The sequence below is a fragment of the Pantherophis guttatus genome, chromosome 1, assembly GCF_059756535.1.
Source record: "Pantherophis guttatus breed Tessera chromosome 1, ASM5975653v1, whole genome shotgun sequence".
NCBI lineage: Eukaryota > Metazoa > Chordata > Lepidosauria > Squamata > Colubridae > Pantherophis > Pantherophis guttatus.
Window position 1 is genome coordinate 83,424,790 of NC_142063.1, and position 26,278 is coordinate 83,451,067.

Here is a 26,278-nt window from a genome sequence, read left to right on the forward strand (position 1 = left end):
TGCCCACAATGTAGCACTATGCACTGGGAGGAGCGGTCCACAGCAATCATGATTTAATGTAACCACAAGAGAATTTTTTTTTTCTAACAATCAGATAAGCTATTCTGGGGAGAAGGAAAGGCATCTGTGGGAACAAGGGTAGGCATACAAAACAGGAAAGACACTTAATGATTAGGTAAGCTCATTAAAAAGCCAAAGGAAAACAACACAGCTAAAAATTGTATTTATTTTTGTAAATCAGATTTTAACTACCTTTTAAACATTTGCAAATGATTGTCTTATTATCATTCAGTTAGACATAGAAAAAGAAAATGAAGGGGTTTTTTTTTTGCATGTACACAAATTAAATGCAAGTTTGTATTGATTAGTATCTGCACAGGGATAATTTAAGCTTTCACTCTCTGTTTCTGTGTCTCATCCAGCATTGAGTATTGATTACACATCCTTGACTATGGATGGTTTATAGCCAACTTGTAAATGGCAGAAAAAAATACTGTTTTTGTGGACTCTTTTTGTGCAGGCAAAAAGAATTCTCTACTGGCTCCACAGATTCTTTAGTTAACTTGGACCCAAATATCAGGACTTGCAATACTTTACATCTTACCCAGGGCACAGGTACTGCCAGGGAAGCAATGTTCTTCGCACAAACCAAGGTATGGGGAAACTACCAGTTTTACAAGTTCTTCTAGTTGTATAAAGGCCTTAGTGGGACCTGTAGGTTCATGGACTCCCTGAAATATAAACAAAATATACCTGTTGTCAAATACCTGGGGTATGCAAATCAACACATTTCATTTGTCCATTTTTATTTTTCTAATTGACTGAAGAAAAGAAACTTAATTATGTATGATATTGTGATGTAGGAATTATAAGTTATATCATTCTCTATAGTAGTGTTTCTCAATATCAACCAATATGTTGGCTGGGGAATTCTGGGAGCTGAAGTCTATCCATCTTCAAGTGAGACAGTTGAAGGTTGAGAAACACTGTTCTACAATACCCTACTGAATGCTCTCAACAGATAGCTCAAGCAGGCCATTCCAACAAGTCAAAGAATATAAGCATATTTAACTCTCTCCTCAGGACTTGTGACCCAATTGGGAAGTGGTGGATGTTTTAATTCTCTGGATCCAAATTATCCCGGCAATTTAAGACAGCATTCTTGATGTTTCCCCTTTTTCTTTCTCCCAACATCAGAGTTGTAACTAGGGAACATTGGCAAGGTGGGAGGCTGGTTAGAACTATCAGAGTTGTAATTGGGGGGAAATGAAAAGAAGGCAAAAATTCATGGCCAAAGCTCAGACATGATAATTTCAAACAAACAAACAAACAAACAAACTTATGCTTGAAACAGTCATTGAAACCCCTATATTGCAACATTAAACTTAATTTCATTATTCAGAAAACTAGATTTTAGATACCTCAAACTTTATCAATGAAAGACGGGTGTCAGAAATCCAGCCCTCTTAATTAAAAATACCTTGTCCAACACACATGATTAAGGCTGCATCATGTTGATTTTCTCCATAAGAGTCATGCTTACAGCATGAGAATAGAGACATTTAGGCAGGCAGGCATATCATCAATGTCTTTCTATGAGACAGACCCCAGTGATCTAGAGAACCAGTATTTGTAGGTCCAGGCCAAAAGGCAATTCTCTGCTTCATAAACTGTTTGGAAAGCAGTCATTTCATCCTTACAGTATGTCTAATGTTCATTAACAGTGGTGTGCAATACATTTGGATGTCAGTACAATACATTTCAAGGTTGCTAATGTTAAAACAGGCTAAAATCATTAATCTAATGTTAAAACAGGCTGTTCCAACATCACTACGCTTCTAGTGAGAGGTTGGAACAGGATGTTTTGAGTCAAAATATTTCAGCCTTGAAATGTTTGCCCACCCCCACAAACATCACAAATGAGAGGTGGAAATAAGACCATTGCCCACCTGTAAAATTAGCAGCATCTGGATAATGGAGGGTGGAAGGTTACTTTGGATCAGAGGAAGAATCTCATCCAACTTTACTCTTAATAAGACCAAGTCTCGGAAGCCAAGCAAGGAAATCTGACGAATGGTCAATTCTTGACCCTATACACATAGAAAAAAATGGCATCCATTGGCATTGGAATACGGTTCAATCCTATTTGCAAACTGAACCCTATGTTTTAGGACAGTAATGCCACACAATATCATAAAAGAATTGGAGAACAAGCTGGTAACATGAACATAAACTGACATTGAAATTACTGTAAATTAAAAGAAATGCAATGATTATGCTGCCCGTGGATAATCAGTTTGTGGATAGAAAGGCAGTTGTAGAAACTGTTGGTTAGGAATGGGGAAGTAGTATTCCTTTGTAGCTAGACAGGGAAAGCATATTAGAAGCAGCACCCTTTTCAAGGGGTTCCACAAAAACTTCACTATGTATCTTGGACTTTTTAAAGCATGAGGCTTAATTTATTAATTTGTCTTTGGTGGACCAATTTCAGATATTTAAAAGCACGCCAAGAGATAAAATATATAGCATTTGAATAAAGTTTTTATTTAAAAAATCATGTGTTATTTTCAAAAAGATGTGTTTTTGTTATCTGCTATCTTTAAAAAGCTAATGCCAAGCCTATGAAGCTACCATACCCTTCAACCTTTGTTTAAGCACTGTGTTTACAACTCCTATTTTAATAGCTAAAATCAACCATGCTGTATGCTCTCCATGGGAATTGTTTAGATATCTCCAACTAATGAACCAGAACTCTAGCTGGAGGGAATAAATGTACGTTAATCATCAATTCATAATAGGGTTAATGATACAACTAACAAGTTCATCAAAATGCAAAACAAGACCACAAGCCAAAGGCTCTGAAGCCAGAAATTTCCTGTTTTTAAAATGGACTGCTCTCCTCAAGATTCAAAGGGTGTGGTTATGGGTAAATAAATGGAGCAGGACTTGAAAAAAAGAAGTGAATGAAATTTCTACAGAAACAGATATGTGAGCTTCTCAGCTTGATCTAATCTTTGTTGTATTACAACCAACCTACGGTACAAATTTTAAAAAATAACCAAGAAGGAACATCTCAGCAAATAAGTATCCACAATCCAACAACATTAGGATTACAGATATGTCTTAATCTACAGGGGAACATTGGCAAGATGGGAGGCTATGAACGGTTAAAACTATCCATACCTATCAATTCATCGCAAAACGATAACAAATTTTGTTTGTCTGGCTCTTCACTTTTAATGATATGAAACCTTTTCCAATATATTTATTTGGGGGAAAATATTCTGTTACAATTAATTGCCTTTGCTTTCCGCATTTGGGCCAAATGCGGAAATTATAGAATAAAAATTCTATAATTTATATAGAGTTGTTCATTTAACCTATACATACTGGTTCATTTTTATAATTTAAATTCAATTCCACTGCCAGCCTATAGTCGTACAGCAGCAATCTACTGTAGATGAAGAGCAAAGCATCATTTTTTTTCTGTCAATGACCCTTTATATTATATTACAATTATATTTTTTCAAGCACCTTTTCTTTCAATAGTCTGGGAAATATTATAGTGTGTTATTCATAATCACTGAATTTCATATCATTATAACATTCATTGCAGCATCTTTTTGGTTACTGTACTCAAGCTACAACATTTTAGAATAGCAAATTTCTTTTGTGCTATTTATGCTACTGTACGTTTATGAAGGAAAAGTGTGAAAGAGAGAGCACACTGCATGAAAACATCTCTTATAATATGAAGCTTTCATCCATTTATCTGTACTTCAAGAAACAACTTTCCATTTTTCCATCGTATTTTGGCTAGACAATCAGCTAACCTCAACCAAATGGAGTCACAGTTGGTTGAAAAGCCATAAAGACCTCAATTATTTCTCTGTCAAACTGGAGGAAGGTTTTAAATGGCATGCTACTGAGCTCTGTCTTTGGAACCAGTATGCTTCAATATGCTTATTTTTATTTATTTAAAATGGAAAGCACTTGTCTGAACAGTAGTGCGGATAAAAAACAATCCAGGACAGCATTTCAATCAAAAAAGCAACAGCAATATTATGAGTTGGGGAAAAAAGGATGTAATTTCAGATCACACCAAGGTACAACAACTTAGAGTGAATCATTTCCTATATACGTAGTAAAATCTATTGTGTTGACAGGTGGGAAAATTGAAGGTAATTCAAAGAATAACTGTTGTAATCTATTTAGTATGTGGTAGAGCTGAATAGCACTTCAAATCCAAAGTCATAAAGATGCTTATGACTGGACTTGGTGGACCTTTTCAATTCAAACATCTTGCCCTAGGACAGATGCTAAAGAAGATGCAGCATTGACCTTTATGATTTAATCTGCTTACAAATGTGATAGATGGAAAAAATGATTGATTTATGGCCCCAATCTTCCTGGCCCTGTAGATATATTTGGAATATTGAGACCATCTACCAGAAGCTAAACTGATTTTCATCTCATTTGTGCTAATAACCTCTTATGAGTTCCTAATATATTCTCTGCCACTTATACATGGAGATCATTGCAGCTTCCCACTTAAAAAAATAAAAATTTAAAACAAAAAGCAAAATCAGATGGGGTAGGGACCCTGATAGGTCAAAAAGGAATTGCAAGATATGCTGACACCCATGTCCATGGACATATTATTGGGATCCCAGGACTTAAAAGATTTTTCAAATGTGCACAGTTCACCTGCCCGTAAAGCCACACATACCTTTTATCATCTGCGGCAAGTATGAAAAGGAGGAATAGGGGAAGGGAATAAAGAAAAAAGAAAAGAGAGAGAAAGAGAGAGACAGCATGGGAAATCAAGACTCTTATAGCAAGAAGCAAATATTTACATTCTCTCTAATAATGTGGAAAATACCACTTTGAAACAAGCCTTGCATAAGATAGTGATGTTTACCTGTTGATACATTTGGGCTAGAGGGGGAAAAGGGTTGGATTGTTAAAGGGAGCTCTGGAAATAGTATGTCGCTTTCCTAAGACTTTCATTCTACAAGAAATCTGTCCCATCAGTAACTTCTCTTGCTTAGATAACATTATTTTCTTGATCTTCTAATTAATTCCCTGTTACTGAGCTCGTTCAGTTCCTTGGAAAAGAAAAATATTACCTTTTTCATCTCAGAGTGCCAAGAATAATTACTGGGATAATGAACACAGAGAAGTTATTAGCATTCTACTTGTTTCAAATGTGAAAATGGTTTATGTAAAAGGTGGTGTAAGTGAAGATTGTTAACTATGGCACACAAATTCTTGGGCCTATTGGATGGTGGGTTGAGCCAATTTAGTAAGAGGCCAATATAAATACATTTCATGATTTCTCTGCTTCTAGGAGAACAGACAGTTCTAAAATCAGAAAATGTGAGAGAGGATTTTACCTTGCAATATACTGCCTCTATATACAGTATACCCCATAGAACCTTATCAAGTATTTGGCTTCCTCTTTACAAATCATCACTTAAAATTAAAGAGTCAACCATGGAAATTAGATTTCTTTCCAGTTTTTCTACTCAGGTACAATGGTAAGAAAAAACAGCTTTAATGAAGATGACTGAAGAATTCAGAGGAAAGCAGGTGAAGAAAGCACAAAATCTTGTCCTTGAGAAAATCTCAGGCCAGGTTGGCTGGGAATTTTGTTATTCTAATATACCTGGAAGGTGCCAGGTTGGAGACAAAGACTTTTATCATTAGTGTATTGTCCAATTGCAATGTCTTCTGGCTGGTTAAAACTAAAATGCACTGTTAACAATGGATATTGATCTGTAAATTAATAATAACACAAAATATTGATCCGGAATAATTTATCCTTTAACACAGTGTAGATTTATAATTATTGGGTAACGGGGTTTGTAGTTTAAATTAGTCAGGAGTTTTATAACCTTATTGACAGCAGGACAAACAAGCTTAACAGCAATTCTGGTGAAATGTGTGATTCTTAAAGTTTAAAATTTCCTTTGCAGATTAAGTTTTGTGTCTTCCTTCAATTATAGGGTAAATTTGAAATGTTTTTCTCTGCCCTGTTGAGCTTATATTTAACTAGATTTACCTGAACAGGGTAAAATATAGCCTGTAGTGTAGGAAGAGTTTCTGTGAAGAAGTGATCCCAGGTTTCAGATAATACATGGATACGATCTTCTCCTAAAAAAATACAACAAACATTAGGGAACTTTCAAGAAACATGTTATTAGGTACGCAACTCTCATTTCCAAGTACAAATAAAATCCACTCATTGCTTGGCTTTGTGAGATTATTGGAGGTTGCTAGGTGTCTTCTAGATAAGCAGCAGATAAGTGGTAGGATCTAGCCAACCAATAGATTTCCGAGTAGAATTCAAAATGCTGGTTTTAACCTATAGGGCTCTTTATGATGTAGAGTCTGGATGTCTGCAAAACTAGTTAAAGTAGAATTGACCCATCTGATTTGTTTGCTGCAAATGAGGGATGCTGAAAGTACCTTTCCCCATGAAAGATCAGAAGAGCATCATGGTTTTGGCGATACATTCCTATATTATAGAAGTGACCTATGGAGTTCTGAACGAGACCATGCCTGACAGTTTTCAAGATACAACATTTAATTATTTAGAAATGTTGTAAATTGTTTATTTCCAGATATCTTTTGCGATAGAGTAGGTTTTATAGTTTTCTTTCTAAGGTAGTGGTTCACAACCTATGGTCTGTAGAGGGGAGGGGCCTATACAGAAAATGAAATGAAAGAAATCTTATGATTTAAATCTTGAATTAAGTCTTGATCGTTCATGGCCACAAAAGGTATTTAAAGGGGCTCTGTGGTGAAGAAAAGGTTGAGAACCATTGTTCTAGGGTTTTTATGCACTTGGGTACCTTGACAAAAATTGCATGAAACCGATAGTATAAAAATGCTGCAGATACATAAATTATAACACATGGCAGTTATGCCAACTTTCTATTTGTCTTCCTTCCAAGATAAAACAATGTGCTGACTTTTTCTGAGGGATAATCAGTATTCCATACTGCCTCAGGCTAACGTCATATGAAAACTATAAAAAATGATTTATTTAAAAAGGAAAAAAAATATGCTTAGCAAAAAGCCCCTGTTGTTTAGAGTTCATTAACCTTTAACTAAAAATGTGGGCATTCTGAGAGAGAGAGGGGGGGGAGAGTGTAACAGTAATAATTTAGCAGGCTTCAACTTTCAGAGCATTTTTTTTAATTGTTCATTTCATGAAAAAAGAATCTATAAGGTATCCCCAATCCTTTCTATTTAAAGAACATTTCAGTATCCACAAAATGTCAAAAGGGTTCAGTACAAGGAATTTTAATATTCTATTCCCAGTTGTACAAATACTGTATATCAATTAATGAGGCACATACTTGTGTGAAGGATATAACAAGGACAGTGGTCAGAGAAAACCAAAAGTCCCATTTCATAGGAGGAACTGGTGAGACTGGAAATACTTTGTCCAACATCACAACCTATGAATCAAGCCTATCTATATATATAAAAGCCAAATACCACTCACTCATCACGAAATCTCCAGAACAGTAAAGCCTACAAACTTGAAATTTGGCACGTATGTTCCTCTTGGCTTCTAAGTCCTCGCTAAGAAAGGATTTTTCGAAATGACCATCAGATCATTAGTATTTCATATACAGTATTATATTTACACACTCTGATGCTAAGGAGTTAGATATTCTACTCCCCCTCCCACCTGAAAGGAGGGGGACTGCCAGTTGCCTTATATTAACACGCTCTGATGCTAAGGAGCTAGACATTCTACTCCCCCTCCCCTCCTAAAAAGAACTCTGTTCCAACTGCCAGTTGCTTTATATTAACATGCCCTGGTGCTACCCCTTCGTTAAACCAGGTGTGGGCATGGCCAGCACGTGACTCATCCGGCCTGCGGGCTGGGACATTCTACTCCCCCTCCCCCTCTGTTCCAACTGCCAGTTGCCTTATATTAACACACTTTGATGCTACGGAGTTACACATTCTACATTTTATCACGCCCAATCACATAGTTTCATAGCGAAGCACGGGTGTCTAGCTAGCATTTTATATAATCGTATTACAATAAGGTCACCTGCAGGCTAAAGATGAAGTGGGGTTTATGAAGACAAGATCTATTCCCATAGTCCTCACCTACATCCTGAACTTGAGAGGGGTTTTCAAGGGGTTTTCTACTAGCTGTTTCTTGAACACAACCATAAATCTCAAAATGGTTAGGAATCCTATGTTATCATGGTTCTCTGCATACAGTGGCTTTTATTTATGTGTGACTGAATATGAATAGAACCTTTATTCAATTCCATTGCAGAAAGATCAAGGACAGAGATGCTGACTGTACAGTAGTCCTAACATGAACTGCTGAATATATGCTCAGGTTTTAACAAAGCAGTAGTTTAATGCTAAATTAAGAATGCAGATTAGAAAAAATAAGTCAAATAGAATGCATCCCTTACATTTTTACTAATATAATTCTACATAGCATCAAAAACCACTATCCATAAAGTTATTGCTTCTCAAAACCTTTTCTTTACCAGGAAAGATAATATCTGTTAGTGAGTATGCATTAATATTTCAAAACCCATTAAACAGGATTTCCTCTAACCCTTTTCAGCAACTCTTAACTGAAGTGAGGAGTAAATCTGTGGTCAACGTTTGGCATGCATACTATGGAACACTATAATTCCATCCAAATAAACGCAGTTATAGTTTCTCTTTAAACCTTGTTACCATCTATCCCCATGCATAGGGTTAAGAATATGTCTCTGTCTGCTCACTTGACCTGATCTGGTTATAAGGTAAAACTTCCATTAAAAAAGGTCAGATCCTCTTCCAATGAAGTCAGATCATAGCATGTTAATTGTGCCTTTATATTCATTTCTGAAATCATAATACAGTACTACCTGGGTTGCAACAATTCATTCAACTATTTAGAGTTACAACCAGTCCTCAGAGTTCTGGTTGTTGCAGTGAGCTGTGGTAAAAGGATTGCAATTTCCAACATTCCCTGATAGCTTTCTACAAGCAAAGTCAATGAGGGAAGCAAGAAATCAGAAGTAGCTCCTGCTGTTTTTTTGCCCACTCACACTCTATACTACCTTCCGACAGCACCTCCCCCCACAGCACATATCTGCACTCCACAGGGCCTGCCCATGGCACTCACCCACACACCGGAGCATCTGTCTAAGGTATCCCCCACTCCCCTGCAGCATCTGCACATCTGCCTATGATCCAGTGCCACTGCTCACAGAACCCCACCACCACTTCATCCACCAGCTTGGGACTCTTCCTACTTATAGACTCATGTGGTCCTGGCCTTATGTGGTCAATAGCAATTGGAACTGAGGGATTGCCATTGCTACATGATTCATTCATGTGATATCATGTTTTGCAACTGCCACCACTTACAATGGAAATTTCACCCCAATTGTCATTGTAACCCAAGGCCTTTACATACACTGCATGCTGAAGTGCTTTTTAGCAGTTGCATTGTAGTAAAAAAAGAATAACTATTTTTAAGCGAGATGAACCATCACTACAGATATAACCCCTTTGGTCTAAATAATTTACAAATATTTTTCAGGCACCGTGCCAACAAAACTAACCATTACATTTTTTTCTGGTAATTGTGGAACTGAAGAATCACTCATTTTCTCCCAAACTAACTTTCAGCAGACATAAAGGGCACCAACTGAATTTTCCACATAAAGTTGAGTGATTCAGAAACTTATCATTGAAGAATTGCCAAACTCAGATTTTATTTCCAATCTAGAAGCACACATTTTGGCTGCTGTATTGTCATGGCCTAAGATCCAGATGAGCACACACTCCAAATTACTGTGTGAGATCACATTGCAACATTATAGGCAGATGTTATTCATTGCTATTAGACTTGTTTCCAAATAAGGACTCAGAATTGCAGTCTTAGCAGCCTATGTCCCACTGAAATGTAATAAAATTTTATTTTAAAAAAATAAACTAAGTTGTAAAAGTCTCCCTCAAGGGAACTCTAATTATCTGACTTCAATTAGAAATTAGTTTGAGAGTTGAAATTTAATAACATAGTTGACAGGTTCTAGAGCTGTCACATCACATCTGCTTGTTAATGTCTAGCTAAGAGTATCTCTGGTATTTAAGAAAAGTTATAAAAATATTACATGCAACTTTTACAACCATCTGCAAAACTCTTTTCTTTCTTTTCTTTTGAATCCAAGTAACAGAAAAACAATAAACCAGAAAGCTTATACTAGTGAAGAAACAGGTACAACAATTGAAGTTTATCTGGTCAGAAGTCTGAATGGTTTTGTGGTTAAGAAACTAGGATAGATTTATTTCTCCATAGGTTCCCGCTTCTTTTTGAACTATTAGAGACCATATAACTTCCTGGCAAACTGGCAACTGAAAACTATTATGGCCTAGGTTACCTATTGACCTAGGTAACATTCTCCCATGTACTGTATGTCATTCTAAGATAAGGCTACAGTACATTTCATAAAAACCAGGAGTATGCCCCAATATTTTTGGGATTAACTTTCAAATGACTATCAAAAAAACAAAGTTGGAAAGAACTTTGGCGATCTTCTAGTCCAGGAGTTCCCAACCCCTGAGCCATGGCCCACGACTGGGCCGTGACCTATTTACAGATGGGCTGTGCAAGCAGCAGGCTGGTACACGTGTAACTCGTCTTGCACAAGTGGCAGGCTGGCATGTGGGCACGTACATACACATGCAGCTCAACATGCGCAAGTTGAGCTGCATGCACATGCACGCCAGCCTGCTACTCACACAAGTTGAGCTGCGCACAGGCGCCGGTCCACCACTGGTGCAGCCCAGTTCCTTCTCCCTTCATCTTGCAGGGCCACCAAGCTGCAAAGGTTGGGGGCCACTGTTCTAGTCCAACTCCTTGATGCTACAAACTTTTCACTATAATCAAAAAGTTGAGAGTGACTGGCCACCACAATGTATCCACAATGTTTTAGTTGTACCCATCAAGACCAATTGGAAAAACCATGTGGAACATAATAAAATATTCCTGATGAAGATTGACAATTATAGGCATAACATAACTGATCCCAGTCTATAATGTTCAAGCATAAGCCATGCTTTTCCTGAAGAAATATGAACAATGTTTAATAGTCTTTTGTAACAATGTTGATTTGATGAAGTTGGTTATAGCCATTTGCTAGACATCTTTCACCACCAATTGGTCATCAATCGTACATGTATACAGATAAATGCTCCCATGTGATAATTTACATGATGCACATATTACACAGCAAGCTATTCTCTTTTTTTCACAAATGGTATTGAAAAACAGATATTTAAAGCATGCTTTTCAATTAGAAAGGTATTTTCCTCTCTATTCTACATCACTTCTATTCAATGCTACTATTATGACTTCATTGTGTTGCTTATACACATTAGGACCTGGGGATATTTAGCCATGTGACTCTCATATGTTGGTTTTTCCACGAATTCATCTTAGCAACTTCAGAAGATGATTCACAAAGCTTTCTGGGAATCCAGAGCTCTTCCCAAAATTGTCAATTTCTATACTTGCCTTCACAAAACTTAACTTTTTCTTCTATGTATAGCAAACCTTTTGAAAGAAGCTGGTTCTGCCAAAAAGAAAAAAAAAAGGTTGGATTTTCAATATTCAATGATACAAATCATGTTTCAATTTTTACAAGTGTTATTTCAAATAGATTTACCCAATCTACTGAATCAGCAACATATCTTAGTTTTAGATCAAGTAAGTATGTCAAAACACACATTGCCAATTAAAGTTTTACATGATCTAGCTGTAATATCTCAATTCCTAATCAAACTCATTTCTTTTCTGCCAAAGATTTTCAGGTTGGATTTTATTGCTATTATTGTGCCTTAATCATTGTATTGCATTTTAATATTATATTTATACTTTACTTTCAGCTCTGGAAAGTCTCAAAGAGCATATATTTCTGGATTGCCAAATAAATGTGGAAAATACATGTAAAGAAAGGCATTCCTGCATATGATCAGCTAAAAACAGTCTCCGTTCTCCAGATTTTCAATCACGTGGCATATTTCAGTTGCAAATATCTTGATGGTCCAATGCCGTAAAATATTCACTGGTGGAAGAAAACAACTGAACTAAATTCTTATGGAATTAGTGCAGAGACTGTTCTGTCTGGATCTGCACTATATAGAATTTAAAAGGACAACACAATATTACAAATACTTAAACCGGTTTTCTAGTGTGCTAAAAATTAGAGCAGAACCAAGACTTGTAACAATACACTGCATGAAGGAATGTCCAAATTTGCTATTAGCCATTTTATTTTATTTTAATATTTATTTTATTTTATTTTATTCCATTTTATTCTTCTACCATTTTTCAGGTAATGGCTCCAATCCAATTGTATATCTAGTCATTGAATCTGCCTGTACTTTGGAATCTCCCCTTAAAGTAGGGAGTTTCCTAAAGATGTTTTGTACAATTAAAAACTTGGGGGCTGTCCCCAGACACAACTCCTTCTTGTATCAATTGTGTTATATAAGAACTGATACTCATTTCTGAACTTCAAAAAATAGAAGGAATGAGTCAATGTTGACTCTCTATTTTACATCATCAGTGCAAGCCACACTTTGCAAAACTTTACTTTCTTTTTTTTTTTAAAAAAAGAGGAACACCTCAGATCTTTTGTTTTTTTAAAAAAGGGAAACAAATGAAAAAGTTGTTTAAATAACAATCTTGTTTTCTTAATATTTAATGCAGCAGTTATAATAATCGGTTTAATGGGATGTATGGCCTTGCATGCAATATCATTTTATTTACAATAAGATTTCTGATCATTAAATGTATTTCAATATTTAGTCGTCATTGAAGAATATCCTGAAAATCCACTTTCACAAAGTTGTGCTGAAGGAAAAAGAAGCCGTACTGTCAGTTTTTTCTCACTTCAAAGACTATGTTCCCTGTGAACTTTCACTGAACTTTGTGATTTTTTTTAGTTATTTTAATATATGTTTATGGCGAGATCTACCAGCATTTTCTATTCATTTTTCACTAAAAACCAAACAGATCTAAAACTCATTTAAAAAGTTTTTAGAACCACAGACCAACTCACAGAACATCTTCAATAGTTAATATTGTTATTCTGCAGAATATGGTTTAAGAATATTCACACAGATCTCCCAAGGAACTGGCAACCTAACGTTTTCTGGCAGGGATAAGGAATAAGAGATGAAGCTAAGCAAATGCAGTCATTATTATTATTATTATTATTATTATTATTATTATTATTATTATTATTATTATTATTATTATTATTAAATTGATATACTGTCTATCTCTAAGTGACTCACAACCATAAAATATTAAGAAATAAAAAGATTAAACAAATGGAAAGTAAAATAGAATAAAATTTTATACATACATACATACATATATATATACAGTCAGGTCCAGAAATATTGGGACATCAACACAATTCTAACATCTTTGGCTCTATACACCACCACAATGGAGTTGGAATGAAACAAACACAATGTGCGTTAACTGCAGACTGTCAGCTTTAATTTGAGGGTATGTACATCCAACTCAGGTAAACGGTGTAGGACTTACAGCAGTTTGCATATGTGCCTTCCACTTGTTAAGGGACCAAAAGTAATGGGACAGAATAATAATCATAAATCAAACTTTCCCTTCTTAATACTTAGTTGCAAATCCTTTGCAGTCAATCACAGCCTGAAGTCTGGAACGCATAGACATCACCAGACGCTGGGTTTCATCCCTGGTGATGCTCTGCCAGGCCTCTACTGCAACTGTCTTCAGTTCCTGCTTGTTCTTGGGGCATTTTCCCTTCAGTTTTGTCTTCAGCAAGTGAAATGCATGCTCAGTGGGATTCAGGTCAGGTGATTGACTTGGCCATTGCATAACATTCCACTTCTGTCCCTTCAAAAACTCTTTGGTTGCTTTTGCAGTATGCTTTGGGTCATTGTCCATCTTCACTGTGAAGCGTCGTACAATGAGTTCTGCAGCATTTGGCTGAATGTGAGCAGATAATATTGCCCAAAACACTTCAGAATTCATCCTGCTGCTTTTGTCAGCAGTCACATCATCAATAAATACAAGAGAACCAGTTCCATTGGCAGCCATACATGCCCACGCCATGACACTACCACCATCATGCTTCACTGATGAGGTGGTATGCTTAGGATCATGAGCAATTCCTTTCCTTCACCATACTCTTCTCTTCCCATCACTCTGGTACAAGTTGATCTTGGTCTCATCTGTCCATGGGATCTTGTTCCAGAACTGTGAAGGCTTTGTTAGATGTTGTTTGGCACACTCTAATCTGGCCTTCCTGTTTTTGAGGCTCACCAATGGTTTACATCTTGTGGTGAACCCTCTGTATTCACTCTGGTGAAGTCTTCTCTTGATTGTTGACTTTGACACACATACACCTACCTCCTGGAGAGTGTTCTTGATCTGGCCAGCTGTTGTGAAGGGTGTTTTCTTCACCAGGGAAAGAATTCTTCGGTCATCCACCACACTTGTTTTCCATGGTCTCCCAGGTCTTTTGGTGTTGCTGAGCTCACCGGTGCATTCCTTCTTTTTGAGAATGTTTCAAACAGTTGTTTTGGCCACGCCTAATGTTCTTGCTATCTCTCTGATGGGTTTGTTTTGTTTCTTCAGCCTAATGATGGTTTGCTTCACTGATAGTGACAGCTCTTTGGATCTCATCTTGAGAGTTGACAGCAACAGATTCCAAATGCAAATAGCACACTTGAAATGAACTCTGGGCCTTTTATCTGCACATTGTAATTGGGGTATTGAGGGAATATCACACACCTGGCCATGGAACAGCTGAGAAGCCAATTGTCCCATTACTTTTGGTTCCTTAACAAGTGGGAGGCACATATACAAACTGCTGTAAGTCCTACACCGTTCACCTGAGTTGGATGTACATATCCTCAAATTAAAGCTGACAGTCTGCAGTTAACGCACATTGCGTTTGTTTCATTCCAACTCCATTGTGGTGGTGTATAGAGCCAAAGATGTTAGAATTGTGTCGATGTCCCAATATTTCTGGACCTGACTGTATGTAATCAATATATCTATCTATCTATCTATCTATCTATCTATCTATCTATCTATCTATCTATCTATCTATCTATCTCAAAACCGGGTTTTGCCAACAGACTTGAAGATCCCAGAGTGGGATGGAGCCCATCAAGTGGCTTGTTTGATTGACTTTTTTTTTTATTGTTTGTAAATTGGTTTTTATTTCTGTGAGCTGCCCAGAGTCACTGAGAGTGAGTGGGCGGCCGTGCAAATTTTCTTAAATAAATAATAAAAAATATAACAATAATATGTAACAATAATAAAAATAATAAAACAAGCAAGGAGAAAGAACCCCCCCCAAAAAAATACATTGATATGAATAGTAAAAAAAAAAAAATAGATGCATGGGGAGCAGAGAGGTGAAGGGAAGTGGAGTCTGCTGTCAATCTAGCAGCCACCTCTAGAATTCTCTATTGGATCCCCAGGACAATTCGCAGAGGCACGTCTTTAGGCTCTTACAGAAAGATAGGAGGTTCGAGACAGATCTTACCCTGGAGGGCAAAAAGGGCAGATGCTACGGCAGAGAAGGCTTTTCTTCTGGATCCTGACAGTCAGGGTTCTTTGACTGACGGGATCTACAGTAAGTTCTCACTGCCGACTTGAGTAGGATGGGCTGGTCTTAGCAGGATTACAGTTCATCAGGTAGCCTGGACCTATGCCATTAAAAGCTTTAAAGGTCACAACCAGCAACTTGAACTGCACTCAAAAGCAGACCGGTAGCCATTGTAATTTGCCAGTGTACTGCAAAATTTATAATCATGGAATTGGGGAACTGCTTAGGCCATCAAGTCCAATCCTCTGCTCAGTGCAAAAAAATCCACATTAAACCATCCCTGACAGAGACTTACTTAGCTTCTGCTTACCCTTAAATCAGAAATGTTTAATAAGAAAGATGCCTCTCTAGGTAATTGATTCTAATTTCAAATTACTGTTACTGTTAAGATGTTTTTTTCCCTGACATTCAACTGGAATCTGTCTTCCTGCCCACTGGGATAATATATAATAGTAGTCTTTTGTATAATCATGTGCAAGGTGCCCTCTGGACTCTCAGAATTCCCAGACAAAGTGGTCATAAGAATTCAAGGAATTAAAATCCTGCACACATCTGGATACACCAGTTTGAAAAAACCTGGAGGTTATGCATGCAGACAGAATTTTATGTAATAAAACATGCCCATGATTATGAGCAATCCTTCCACTGTGAAAAAGAGGCAGATGAATCATATGAGTATTTTTTATAAGTAACTATTCCTCTAACATTTATGGGAAGTGTTTATGGTTTCAAGAGATACATAGATGTACTCCACTGCCTACAGTTTACCTACACTGTATGCACATGGAATAATTCACAACTATCCAGAATAGTTGTGATTTCCTTGTCTGATGGAAAATAATTGGCTGACGGGGGATCTTTGTGCAAGCAAGCACACAGAGGAACAGTGAACAAAACAGAAAATTGGTCAGCAGTATTATGTTCAATTACCCAAGCAACTATTTTCCTGCAAATTCAGAACAAGCCAAAAGAAAAGGAATGCAGGCAAAAAAAAAAAAAATGCACAAATGGTCTAAATATATAGCAATCACAGGGAAGAAGCTATTCTCATTCTGAGAAATGCATCAATGCCCTTGCAGTGCTTCCTGCCCAAGAAGCTTTATTTTGAAAGACTATGCCAACCTAATTAAAATTACTCAATAAAGACTGTTTAAAATAATCCATGGTTTGTTTTTATATGGTGCATAGAAGTCTGAGTCCCTTTTTAACAGAAGGCCTTTCTCTGTGTTACCTAGAAGTCTAGTGATTATTTCAGATTCAATAAACATATCTTTGGGCAAAAGTAAGCAATCATCTTCTCAAATTTCTCAAAATGCTAGAATAAACAATTACTTATATTATTCTCACAAACCATGCCATGTATTATATTCTCCCTCCTCTCCCCACTGTAATAATTTATGAACTTGGGTAAAGATACTAGAAAACTAAGTATCTTCAGTTAAAAATCCAGATTGAAAAAGAATCATAACACAAAGAAAAGTTTGAGGAGCTACAAAGGAATATAAGCTCTTATCTATCAGAATTCAAACATAAAACAATAGTAAGTGGTTAGATGTACACATCATGGTAAGTCATAATTTTGTTTCCTTGTTTCGGCTAAATCTGACTTGTGAACCCAACAACTGTGTTTTGGGCTTAGATATGGAATGGTTAACTGATTTACTGAATAAACCTTAAGTTCTGAAGCTGTATTAACCATATATTTGTTATGTAGTCTGTGTGAAATGTAAACCACTTGATTAATTAACCTTTAGTTTAATAGAATACATAAGGCTTGTCACTTAAAACTTTCTTTCGCATGTAAGGACTAAGCAACCAGATTATTTCGTTAAATAACAAGATATCAAGAATCTCTTTAACACACTATTCCAGCATATGAGGAACAGTAACTGGTAACTTATAACACTTTACATTTCTTCTGGATATCATGTTCCAGATGTCAGTGGCTTAGCTGAAAAGTTCATTGGCTATCAGATATATGTGCAACTTTGTACAATAATATATATATATATATATATCTGCTGCTATCATTTATCCAAAAAATAGCTAGAACAATTAGTGGGCAAACTCAACTTTTGTCACCTGAGGAGCCACTTTGTAAATGAGTTGGAAGAACTAAAGGAACTTTTAAATCTGCATATACAGATGTAAAACTGGATGACTGCATTAAAATATAGGTTAAGTAGTATTAATTATGCAAATTTCCATAACCAAGACTTGAGTATTTTTTTAAATGGGACATTCTACCCAGTGGTGAAATCTAAAATTTGTTACTACCAGTTCTGTGGGCATGGCTTTGGGGGGGGGGGGTAAATGTGACTGGGTGGGCGTGGCCTTTTTTTTTTTTTTTTTTACTTTTAAAACCAATTTTTCAGCGAAGAGGTTGTAAAAAAATGCTTTCAAAAGGCTCTGACAATTCCAGCTGAGTTGCCTGATCGGGAGAGGCTTTTTTTCTTTTAAATGCCTCTGACGATCCAAGCTGAGTTGCCTAATCAGCAGTCTTTTTTTTTCTTTTAAAAGCCTTTGACAATCCCAGCTGAGCCACACGATCATCAAAAGCCTTTTTTTTTTTTTAAAGGATTTTAAAATCCTTTAAAAAAATTTTGGGCTGAAGAGGTTGTAGAAAAAATGCTTTTAAAAGTAAAAAAAAAAAAAGCCTCTGATGATTGTGCGGCTCAGCTGGGCATGGGGGTGGGGGGGCAGGGATGTTTGCTACTGGTTCTCCGAACCACCTGCCTCCATTGCTACCGGATCGGGCAATCTGGTCCGAACCAGGAACATTTCACCCCTGATTCTACCCAATTAAACTAGGAAAGAATAGAGAAACAAAGTGTGCTTCCTTCACATGGAGAAGTATCTGTTGGAATAGTTTATTCAAGATTACATTGCAAGCAGTGCAATACATCCCACCAGACAATTCCATTTGTATTTTTTGAGTCAGACTGCTATGAAATATGAAGTTTTGTCTTTTACATTTATGAAAACGAATATCCCATATGTACATCTTTGTATATATCTCACATATCCTCTGGAAGGAGTATTACTGGAAGTTCTCTTTGAAATACAAAATTCCCATATATGCAATTAAAGTCAAAAGGATACGTTTGTGTTTAAGGCACAGAGCACCCTAGTCAATGTGATTATAGAATTGAAAACATTCACTATTGAGAAAAAGCATTTGTAGATTGGTAAATTCTGTTTTCATGAAATGCCGCAGTGATTTGGTTATGAGTACTTTGGTAAATAGTACCGTAACTAGTCCTCAAGAATTACAGAAATAATAAAACAGTTACTCTACTTTTCACACTGTGTAAGTCTTCCAGAGTCCTCTTGCATAGAATTAGAATCATTCCTTTAAAATGCACACATGTTTATAGTGCGCTAATAGCTTACTTTCAGTTTAAAAGGAAATTAAAATTACTACAGATCAAGTGATCTGGTATCTCACAATTTGGCCTGTTTGTAACTCAATTTGAAATATTTTTATTATTAAAAAAAAAAAAACCTCTATCTAAAGTAGTAGAAAAAGAAAATGCCTCTCTCGCTCAGATTAAGTTCTTATTTCTAGGATGAGATTCCAGTTCTCCAATTTGTTATTAAGGCAACTCTCCTTTACAGCTAAGATTAGGACAGGTATAAATAGAAAGCGGATCTTTAAGAGTGTTTAATAAAAATGAGGTTTCCGTCCATCTAACTCATGATAGAAGAAAACATTTGTGATAACTATTTTTGTATTTTTTTTTACAAAGTTATCAACTCCCCAAATAAGCAGTTCAGTTCAAACATAATAGCAAACAATATTTAGTCATTATGAGCCAAAATCAAACCATGAACCAGGAATTTTAAGTAAACTATGATGGCTGCAACTCCAAACTTACATTCTTCTCCTCTTATCTGCAAAAGCTTCAAACTTGTGTCCATTCATGCTTATAAGCACATTCCATGGTTTACTATTACATTATTTCACATTGCCTAACATTTCACAATTTCAGTCAATTTTACTGCTATCTGAGGTGAAGTACCATCTTTTAATTAGACCTATAATATTTGTGTAAGATCTGGGTTGTGTACTCTTTGTTCCCAGAGAGTATAGGAGAAAGTATTAGGGTTGAAGTATTGAATGGACTGAATCTTAAACTTAGTTCTATTGGCCCAATTCCATTATTTTTATGGTGAAAAAAAGAATGAATAATATTTCTAAACACTGGCCATTTTCACATAGAATGAACCAGAATTCTGAAGAATCCTCACTGTAATTGAGCTGCTGATATATCTGGCTCATCAGTTATGTTTCATTCCTCACGATTAATACAAGAGGCCAAACAAAACCCATCCTTTCAGCACATTGCCTGCATCAGAAATGTTGGCTTTATCTCACTGCTTACAAGCCAGAATTGTAAACCATGGTTCCTTTCTTTTAGAAATTATGGTTTGCATGGAGACCAACAGCCAAACATCTCTAGTCCAACTGATGTGCCAATAAATCATTCCAGATTTATTTAACAATTCAAGCTAGCAGGAGTAGTAAATAAGCTGAAATTCACCAGCATGCCATTTATCATAAGCCATGATTTTCAGTAATGCTGATTTATTGTTCAGTGTTTATTCTATTATTGTTTTAGATGACTTATTTTTTTTAAAAAAAATCTGCTAATCTAGCAGAACATAAATTACAGGAACAAGTCATTGAGGGAAATAACATTTTGGTGTTTTTTTTATCCCTTAAATGTCATTACATGCACTAGAATCAAGTGCTAACAAGTGTTTCTAACCTACAATCTTGCCGGATAAAGTTGGCTCTCACTAATCAATCTACTAAAACATTCACTTATTAATTTGTTATCATGACATTCACCTGACCTGAATAGGGCTGGGTCCCCAATATAGAGGTGGACGAAAGAAACATCCTATTCATAATTTGGTTTCAAAGGTTTCGTTTCACTAATGAGGCTGCTTTCACAGTAACAATAGCTATGAATTTGTGCACACATTTTTTTTTTGCACTCTTGTACATAACAGGACCCAAACTTTTTATGTGGTTAAATTTAAGATCTTTGAGGGCTGTTTATCGGTTAAAAGGTACGTAACAATTTCACTCTGACTCATGCATTTCCTCACCTCCAGTGTTTGAATTATTGTTGCTCGGCAGACTATTTAGATTTCAAAAAGCAATGCTACATTCCCTGAAAGGCTTATTAAATGAGATTTCTGTTCATGTGTTTCAAAGCCACAACCACACCATCTCTTAGTGCATGCTGGAACTATGTGGGTTGACAGCTTATCTAACATGCATTCCACATTTAAGTGCTAAGAATGGGTATTTGCACTGTACATCTTATGTCATTGCTTAGGCAGCTTTTTCCAAAAAGGTGGGGAAGGGCTAAGTATCATAGCATGAATTCCTAGATAGGAAAACTCATCGAAGGAAGCTGTTCTCAAGGATGGTCTCTTCTCGGTGACCACTGAGGCCATGTTAAATCAATATGGAAAAATGCATTAACCCTATCGTACAAGAGGCCACATAAAGTATTTCTGATTAGGAAATATTAAAGCGTCAGCTGAATATTTATTGAAAGGTGGAATATCTTCAAAGACTGTGATTGTGGAAACTTCTACATGATGCCTTATTATCAAATCTCTTTATTCTGATTTTATAATGTTCAAGAGTACTCCAGAGTCTTCTAGGGCAGAGATCCTCAACCTCAGGTCTATACACCGGCACTGGTCCGCAGTATACCAGAAACTGGGCCACGCAATAAAGCAAAGACCCATATGCAGGATGCAGGCAGCACACGAAACCATGCCCCCTTTGGTCTGCGGGAAAGACTCTCTCCACGGAACCGGTCCCTGGTACCCAAAAGGTTGGGGGGCACTGCTCTAGGGGAACCTAATAATCTTGGATTAACAGACATTATCTAAAAAAATCTTAGGTATATTATTTATCCCAAATGTTCATAAGGCATTGAACTACATTTCCACTTATAAGTTTTGCAATGAGAATGATGACGAGAATGTGGAAAAGAGAAACATGAGTTGTGAGCATTGTAATTTAAGCAACACATACCCCCATTTACTGGGGGCAAAGAGGGGGTTTTGAGGCCAGAAGCTGAGAAAATTCACTAGTTGTGAATTTTTCTGAAACCCACTTTCCAATTGTTCAAGAGTTTTTAAAGAAAAAGAATCATCTTCATAGCATTAGCTACTTAAATGGGGCATTTTTATGTAATACAATCCTACCATTTTAAGAAAAGAAATACTAACTTTTATCAATTTGTAGTTCTGCGAATAAGGTTGTCCAGCTTTCATGCTATGCTATCATGCTATGTTGTCTGAAACACTTTCTAGTTTTCTATTCAAAGTCCAAGAAATTGTAGCTACTTAAAAAGGAGAAGAAAAAGGAAAGCCAGCATAAAGACTTAACCAAAAGATAGTCCAATTTCATTGTTTCATCTATCCACTTAAGGACTAAATGTTACCTGAAAATAGTCTGTGATGAAGGATCCAAGCTCACTCTTCAACAACTGCCTGGAAAGAAATGGATCACTTATCATGAAAACACTTCCAGAAAATAATAATTTAAAAAGTAGATATTTACTGAACTCTATAATTCATAGGTGACTAATAAGATATTTTTGACTTTTATGTATTGTTTAATTTTATTTCTTTCATTCTTTCCCATGACACATCTGGTAGTTGACAAAGAATCCTAAGTTGGTGGAACATCAAACTGGTAACTAGTATAACATTACATTTAACCAAAGCAAGCTTCCTTTGCTTTTAATCTGATTTAATCCACACCTGCATGAATCATTTAGAATCACATTCTGACAATGTGTTCCTTGTAGCACGTTAACTATCTGGATTAGAAATACTTATTTGTATGAGACAAACTTTATAGCAAGAATTTGATCAAAAGACCTTAGTCTTCATACTTAACTCCTGTTAAGGAAGAACAAGTTCAATTTTTAAAGAAGGTAAGATCTGATTTGGCCATCTCCTACATTCCTAGATATTATTTTTGAGTGGGCTGGAAAGCAAAGCAAAACCAAGATGTCTACCCTTTCCAGTCAGGTTAACTCGTAATGCTTTGATGTCCCATCCCATATGCATTTAATGCCTAATAATCATGAAGAAACTATTTCAAACCTTACAAAAATCTGTATGACAAAGTCCACCATGCTAGAAGAGAAACAATTTCAGCAACATTCCAGTACAGAAAATCCCTGTCGTTTTCTGATCAATGACAAACATTATACAATTCCAATTTCAACAGTTTATCCTCAAGTAAATCACTATAATATTACTTTTTAAATCTGAATCTTTTCAAGCAGAATTGAGGTATAGCTGATTTTGAATTTTAAATACCTGAAAATAAAGGAGAGGATGAACCCATGGACCCCAACTAAACCCCATCTATGTCTTCAAAACAATAATTTAAAAATCATTTTGCAGTAGTATGTTACTACTATTACACAACCTCCCTGTTACAGTTTGTCATGAAGCTGAGAGTCTGAGACATCACTTTTCTCCTTGCTGCACCCAATAATTTATAGTACCAACATTAATTCAATACATGAGATCTGTAAGAATTCTGAATTCCTGTCCTCAATTTCCACCCCATAGTGCTTCTCAAATTATGGGCAGCCATTCTTCACCAATGTTATTTCCTTCCTCCTTTTTAAATTATCCCATTCACTGGACTAACAAATTTGCTTTCTGAGCTCATGTAAACTAAAACCACCAATTCCTTCCCTAACCCTGTATGATCAAAACCTTCCAGGCATTCGCCCAATATATTTGCTATTCATTTTCTCACTCCAGCAATTAACCAATCCACTGAACAAACCTAATCAGGCATCCTTGCAAAGTAAGCTTTATTAAATGAAGGATTTTGGGATCTGGAGCCCAATTTAGTTAATGCATTGAGTGAACTTTAATCCACATAACAAAATTCATTTGTCTTCAAAATGAAACACACAAATTTGCTGTGATGTGCCAATACATTTATCCTTCTGGAAATTATGATAAAAGAGGTGTAATTGGTGGTTTTGTTGACAGCTGATTGATCCGATTGAAATTTCTGCCTCTTCTTGTTATACACAAGCAAGCTAGTTATATGCATTTGCTTATATACATGGAAAGCAGTTGCATAGCTGGAAAAACAAATGTTGCTTTTACAAAGACCAAAATGAATGTACTGCTGTTAACAACAACTTTCCTTTCCAAGCCTCTTATTTAAAGTATGCATTAAAGCAGTAAGATTTTTATCCATAAGCATGAAAGGGGGGGGATCTGACTTCAGAAAAAACTTACAAAGCCATTTGTCAGAGCATGAAGAACTGTATCTTACTGAGATGATACAAAAAGCAAAAAAAAAAAAAGCCATCTTTATGAAGGCTTCATTTTTGTTCTCAAAGCAAGATCTTATGGCCAAAACTGCATGCTTTAAACTGATGTTTTTAAATCAGTCATAAAAATCTGTGCTACTGGAGAAAATGCCAGAGCTATTCTTAATTAACTCATATCAGTCAGAAGCATGGAGAATACTGATAACCTTTTGTTGAAACATTTTCACTTTCTTGGCATTGACAATGTTTAAACAAGTTCACAGAGTTGAAGGAAGAAAGGCCATGAAGTGAAAAAGAAAAAAAAAGAGATCATTCTATGTGTTTATCAAATTTGAAGCTATAATCAAACTAATGTTTGTTTCCATTTCCTAGAGAAAACTCTTACTCTATTGCCATGCCTTTGTTTTTGTTTTTTGGTGCCTTAAAGTCATTGTTGACTCTTGATGACTACTTGGATACTACTTGCGGTATTCTTGGCAAGGTTTTCTAAAGTGGTTTGCCATTACCTCCTTCTTAGGGCTGAGAGAGAATGAGTGGCTGAAGGTCACCCAGCTGGCTTTGTGCTAAGGCATGAAGAACTCATGGTCTCCTGCTTTCTAATCTGGCCCCCTAACCACTGCACCAAACAGGCTCCATCAAGAAATGAATCTTTTTTGTGCTCATACATCTAACCAGACCATTCAAATAAATTCATTGCATGATCAGTGCCTATTTTCATCATTATCCAAACTTCTGCGACTTGCAAAGATATTCCCAATGAACATTGAAATCTGCAATATTCTACACCTACCGCATAGTAATCTCTCTGTCACTGATGCTTTTTCACCTCTTTTCATATACACAAATTCAGTACCTAAATATGATTCCACTCAGATTTCGAAGAGCAGACCTATTGCATCCCACTTCCAAAAGCACCAATCATCAAAGCAGATGCATCAGTAACACCTCAAGAAAAAGCAGGGGCATAGAAACAGAAACCTATTTGAGGATGAAACCCCTGTTCAAGGCTAGTTCTTTTCTATGATGCCACTTCTTTAGAGCATCACCTTACAAAGCAGCGGCATTCACACAGCACCTCACCAACTCATACAGAACTTTTCTCACCCTCAATTAAATCTTTCCCCAGAAAGTGCAAATTTACTCATTTCTGACCCCACATATATTATTGCAGAATAACAGTGATGGGAAAAACCCCTCAAACTCTTTGCAAAAATTCAAGAGAAAACAATCTCAGCCCTGCTTACATGCAAATAGCTCCATCACATAGCACCATTGCTCTGTCTGCTAAAAATATGAAACACATGTAGCTTCCACATCAACAACAAGCCAGCCAGCCACCAATAAGCCATTCTTACAGGTGATAGTTTCCCCGTCCTGAAGTTCCTTTAATATTATGATGGCAGAAGGAAGCTGAAAAGATACCCTTTGTGATAGCCACTTCTTAACTATAATTGTGGCATGTAAAGTAGAAGGGTGCCCGGCCAGGGACCGAGGATAGCAAGCCCAACAGCCCCTCCAAGCTGGGTAAGGACTGCTCTTCCTGTGGAAAGCACATCCAGGGGCAGCTCCCACCGCACCCAGACTGACCCTGGGGCTGCACAGGAAGAAGAAGTGGTGCCGGCAACTGTGCAGCTCTTCCCCAGCATGCCCCCCTCACCCTGTGGGGCGGTGATGCCAAGAGGCCCGAGATGTAAGAAGTTTGCTAGAAGAGGAGCCAGACCAAATTCTGATTTCAACCATCTATTATTGCCACTGCTACTACAAGAAATCACCTGGTAACAAGAGGAAGAAGGACCTAAATCCATTCTCCTGCTTCCCATATAAAATCATTGATATATGACCCTTTTTTTTCTGTTGTGAATTTCTGCTCTGGCATCATAAAAAGAGTCCATAGTTCAGTCTCCTTTCCTGTGCCAATAAAAGAAGCATATCAGGAATCCAAGGCACAAGCTACTGCCACAGCACAAAACTCTCAGCGTTACTTTGCCCCGACCTGGGAAAGCTGTTGAATCCAGTTCAGTTAAATCCACATACCTGACATTTTCGTTGAGGATGTAGAGTTCATTGTTTTGCAGGCCTCCCCCTTTGAAGACATTGATCACTGCTGTTTGAACACTGCCAAACAGAAGGAGAAGGTTAGGGCAGTCATAAATAATGAATGTCATCGCCTGATTTACACAAAGCAATGAAACTGCAGTCAAGAACTGTGTAAATATATCGGAGAGTAGAGAAGGAGATTAATTGCCCTTAAATGACTTCTGCATTCCA

General features: G+C 36.6%; 1 protein-coding gene across 11 annotated transcripts in view; it reads right to left on the bottom strand.

The window, feature by feature from the left end:
• PRR5L (proline rich 5 like) overlaps positions 1–26,278 on the bottom strand; it is a 71,889-nt gene that overhangs the window by 14,491 nt on the left and 31,120 nt on the right. For all 11 annotated transcript variants that reach the window (XM_087877073.1, XM_087877096.1, XM_087877097.1 and 8 more), the window contains 6 exons: positions 26,045–26,125; positions 22,139–22,187; positions 11,561–11,618; positions 6,065–6,156; positions 1,950–2,090; positions 605–731 (listed from right to left, as the gene is read on the bottom strand). In XM_087877073.1, the coding sequence (XP_087733199.1) occupies positions 605–731; positions 1,950–2,090; positions 6,065–6,156; positions 11,561–11,618; positions 22,139–22,187; positions 26,045–26,125 (548 nt within the window). The remainder of the gene's footprint in view (positions 1–604; positions 732–1,949; positions 2,091–6,064; positions 6,157–11,560; positions 11,619–22,138; positions 22,188–26,044; positions 26,126–26,278) is intronic.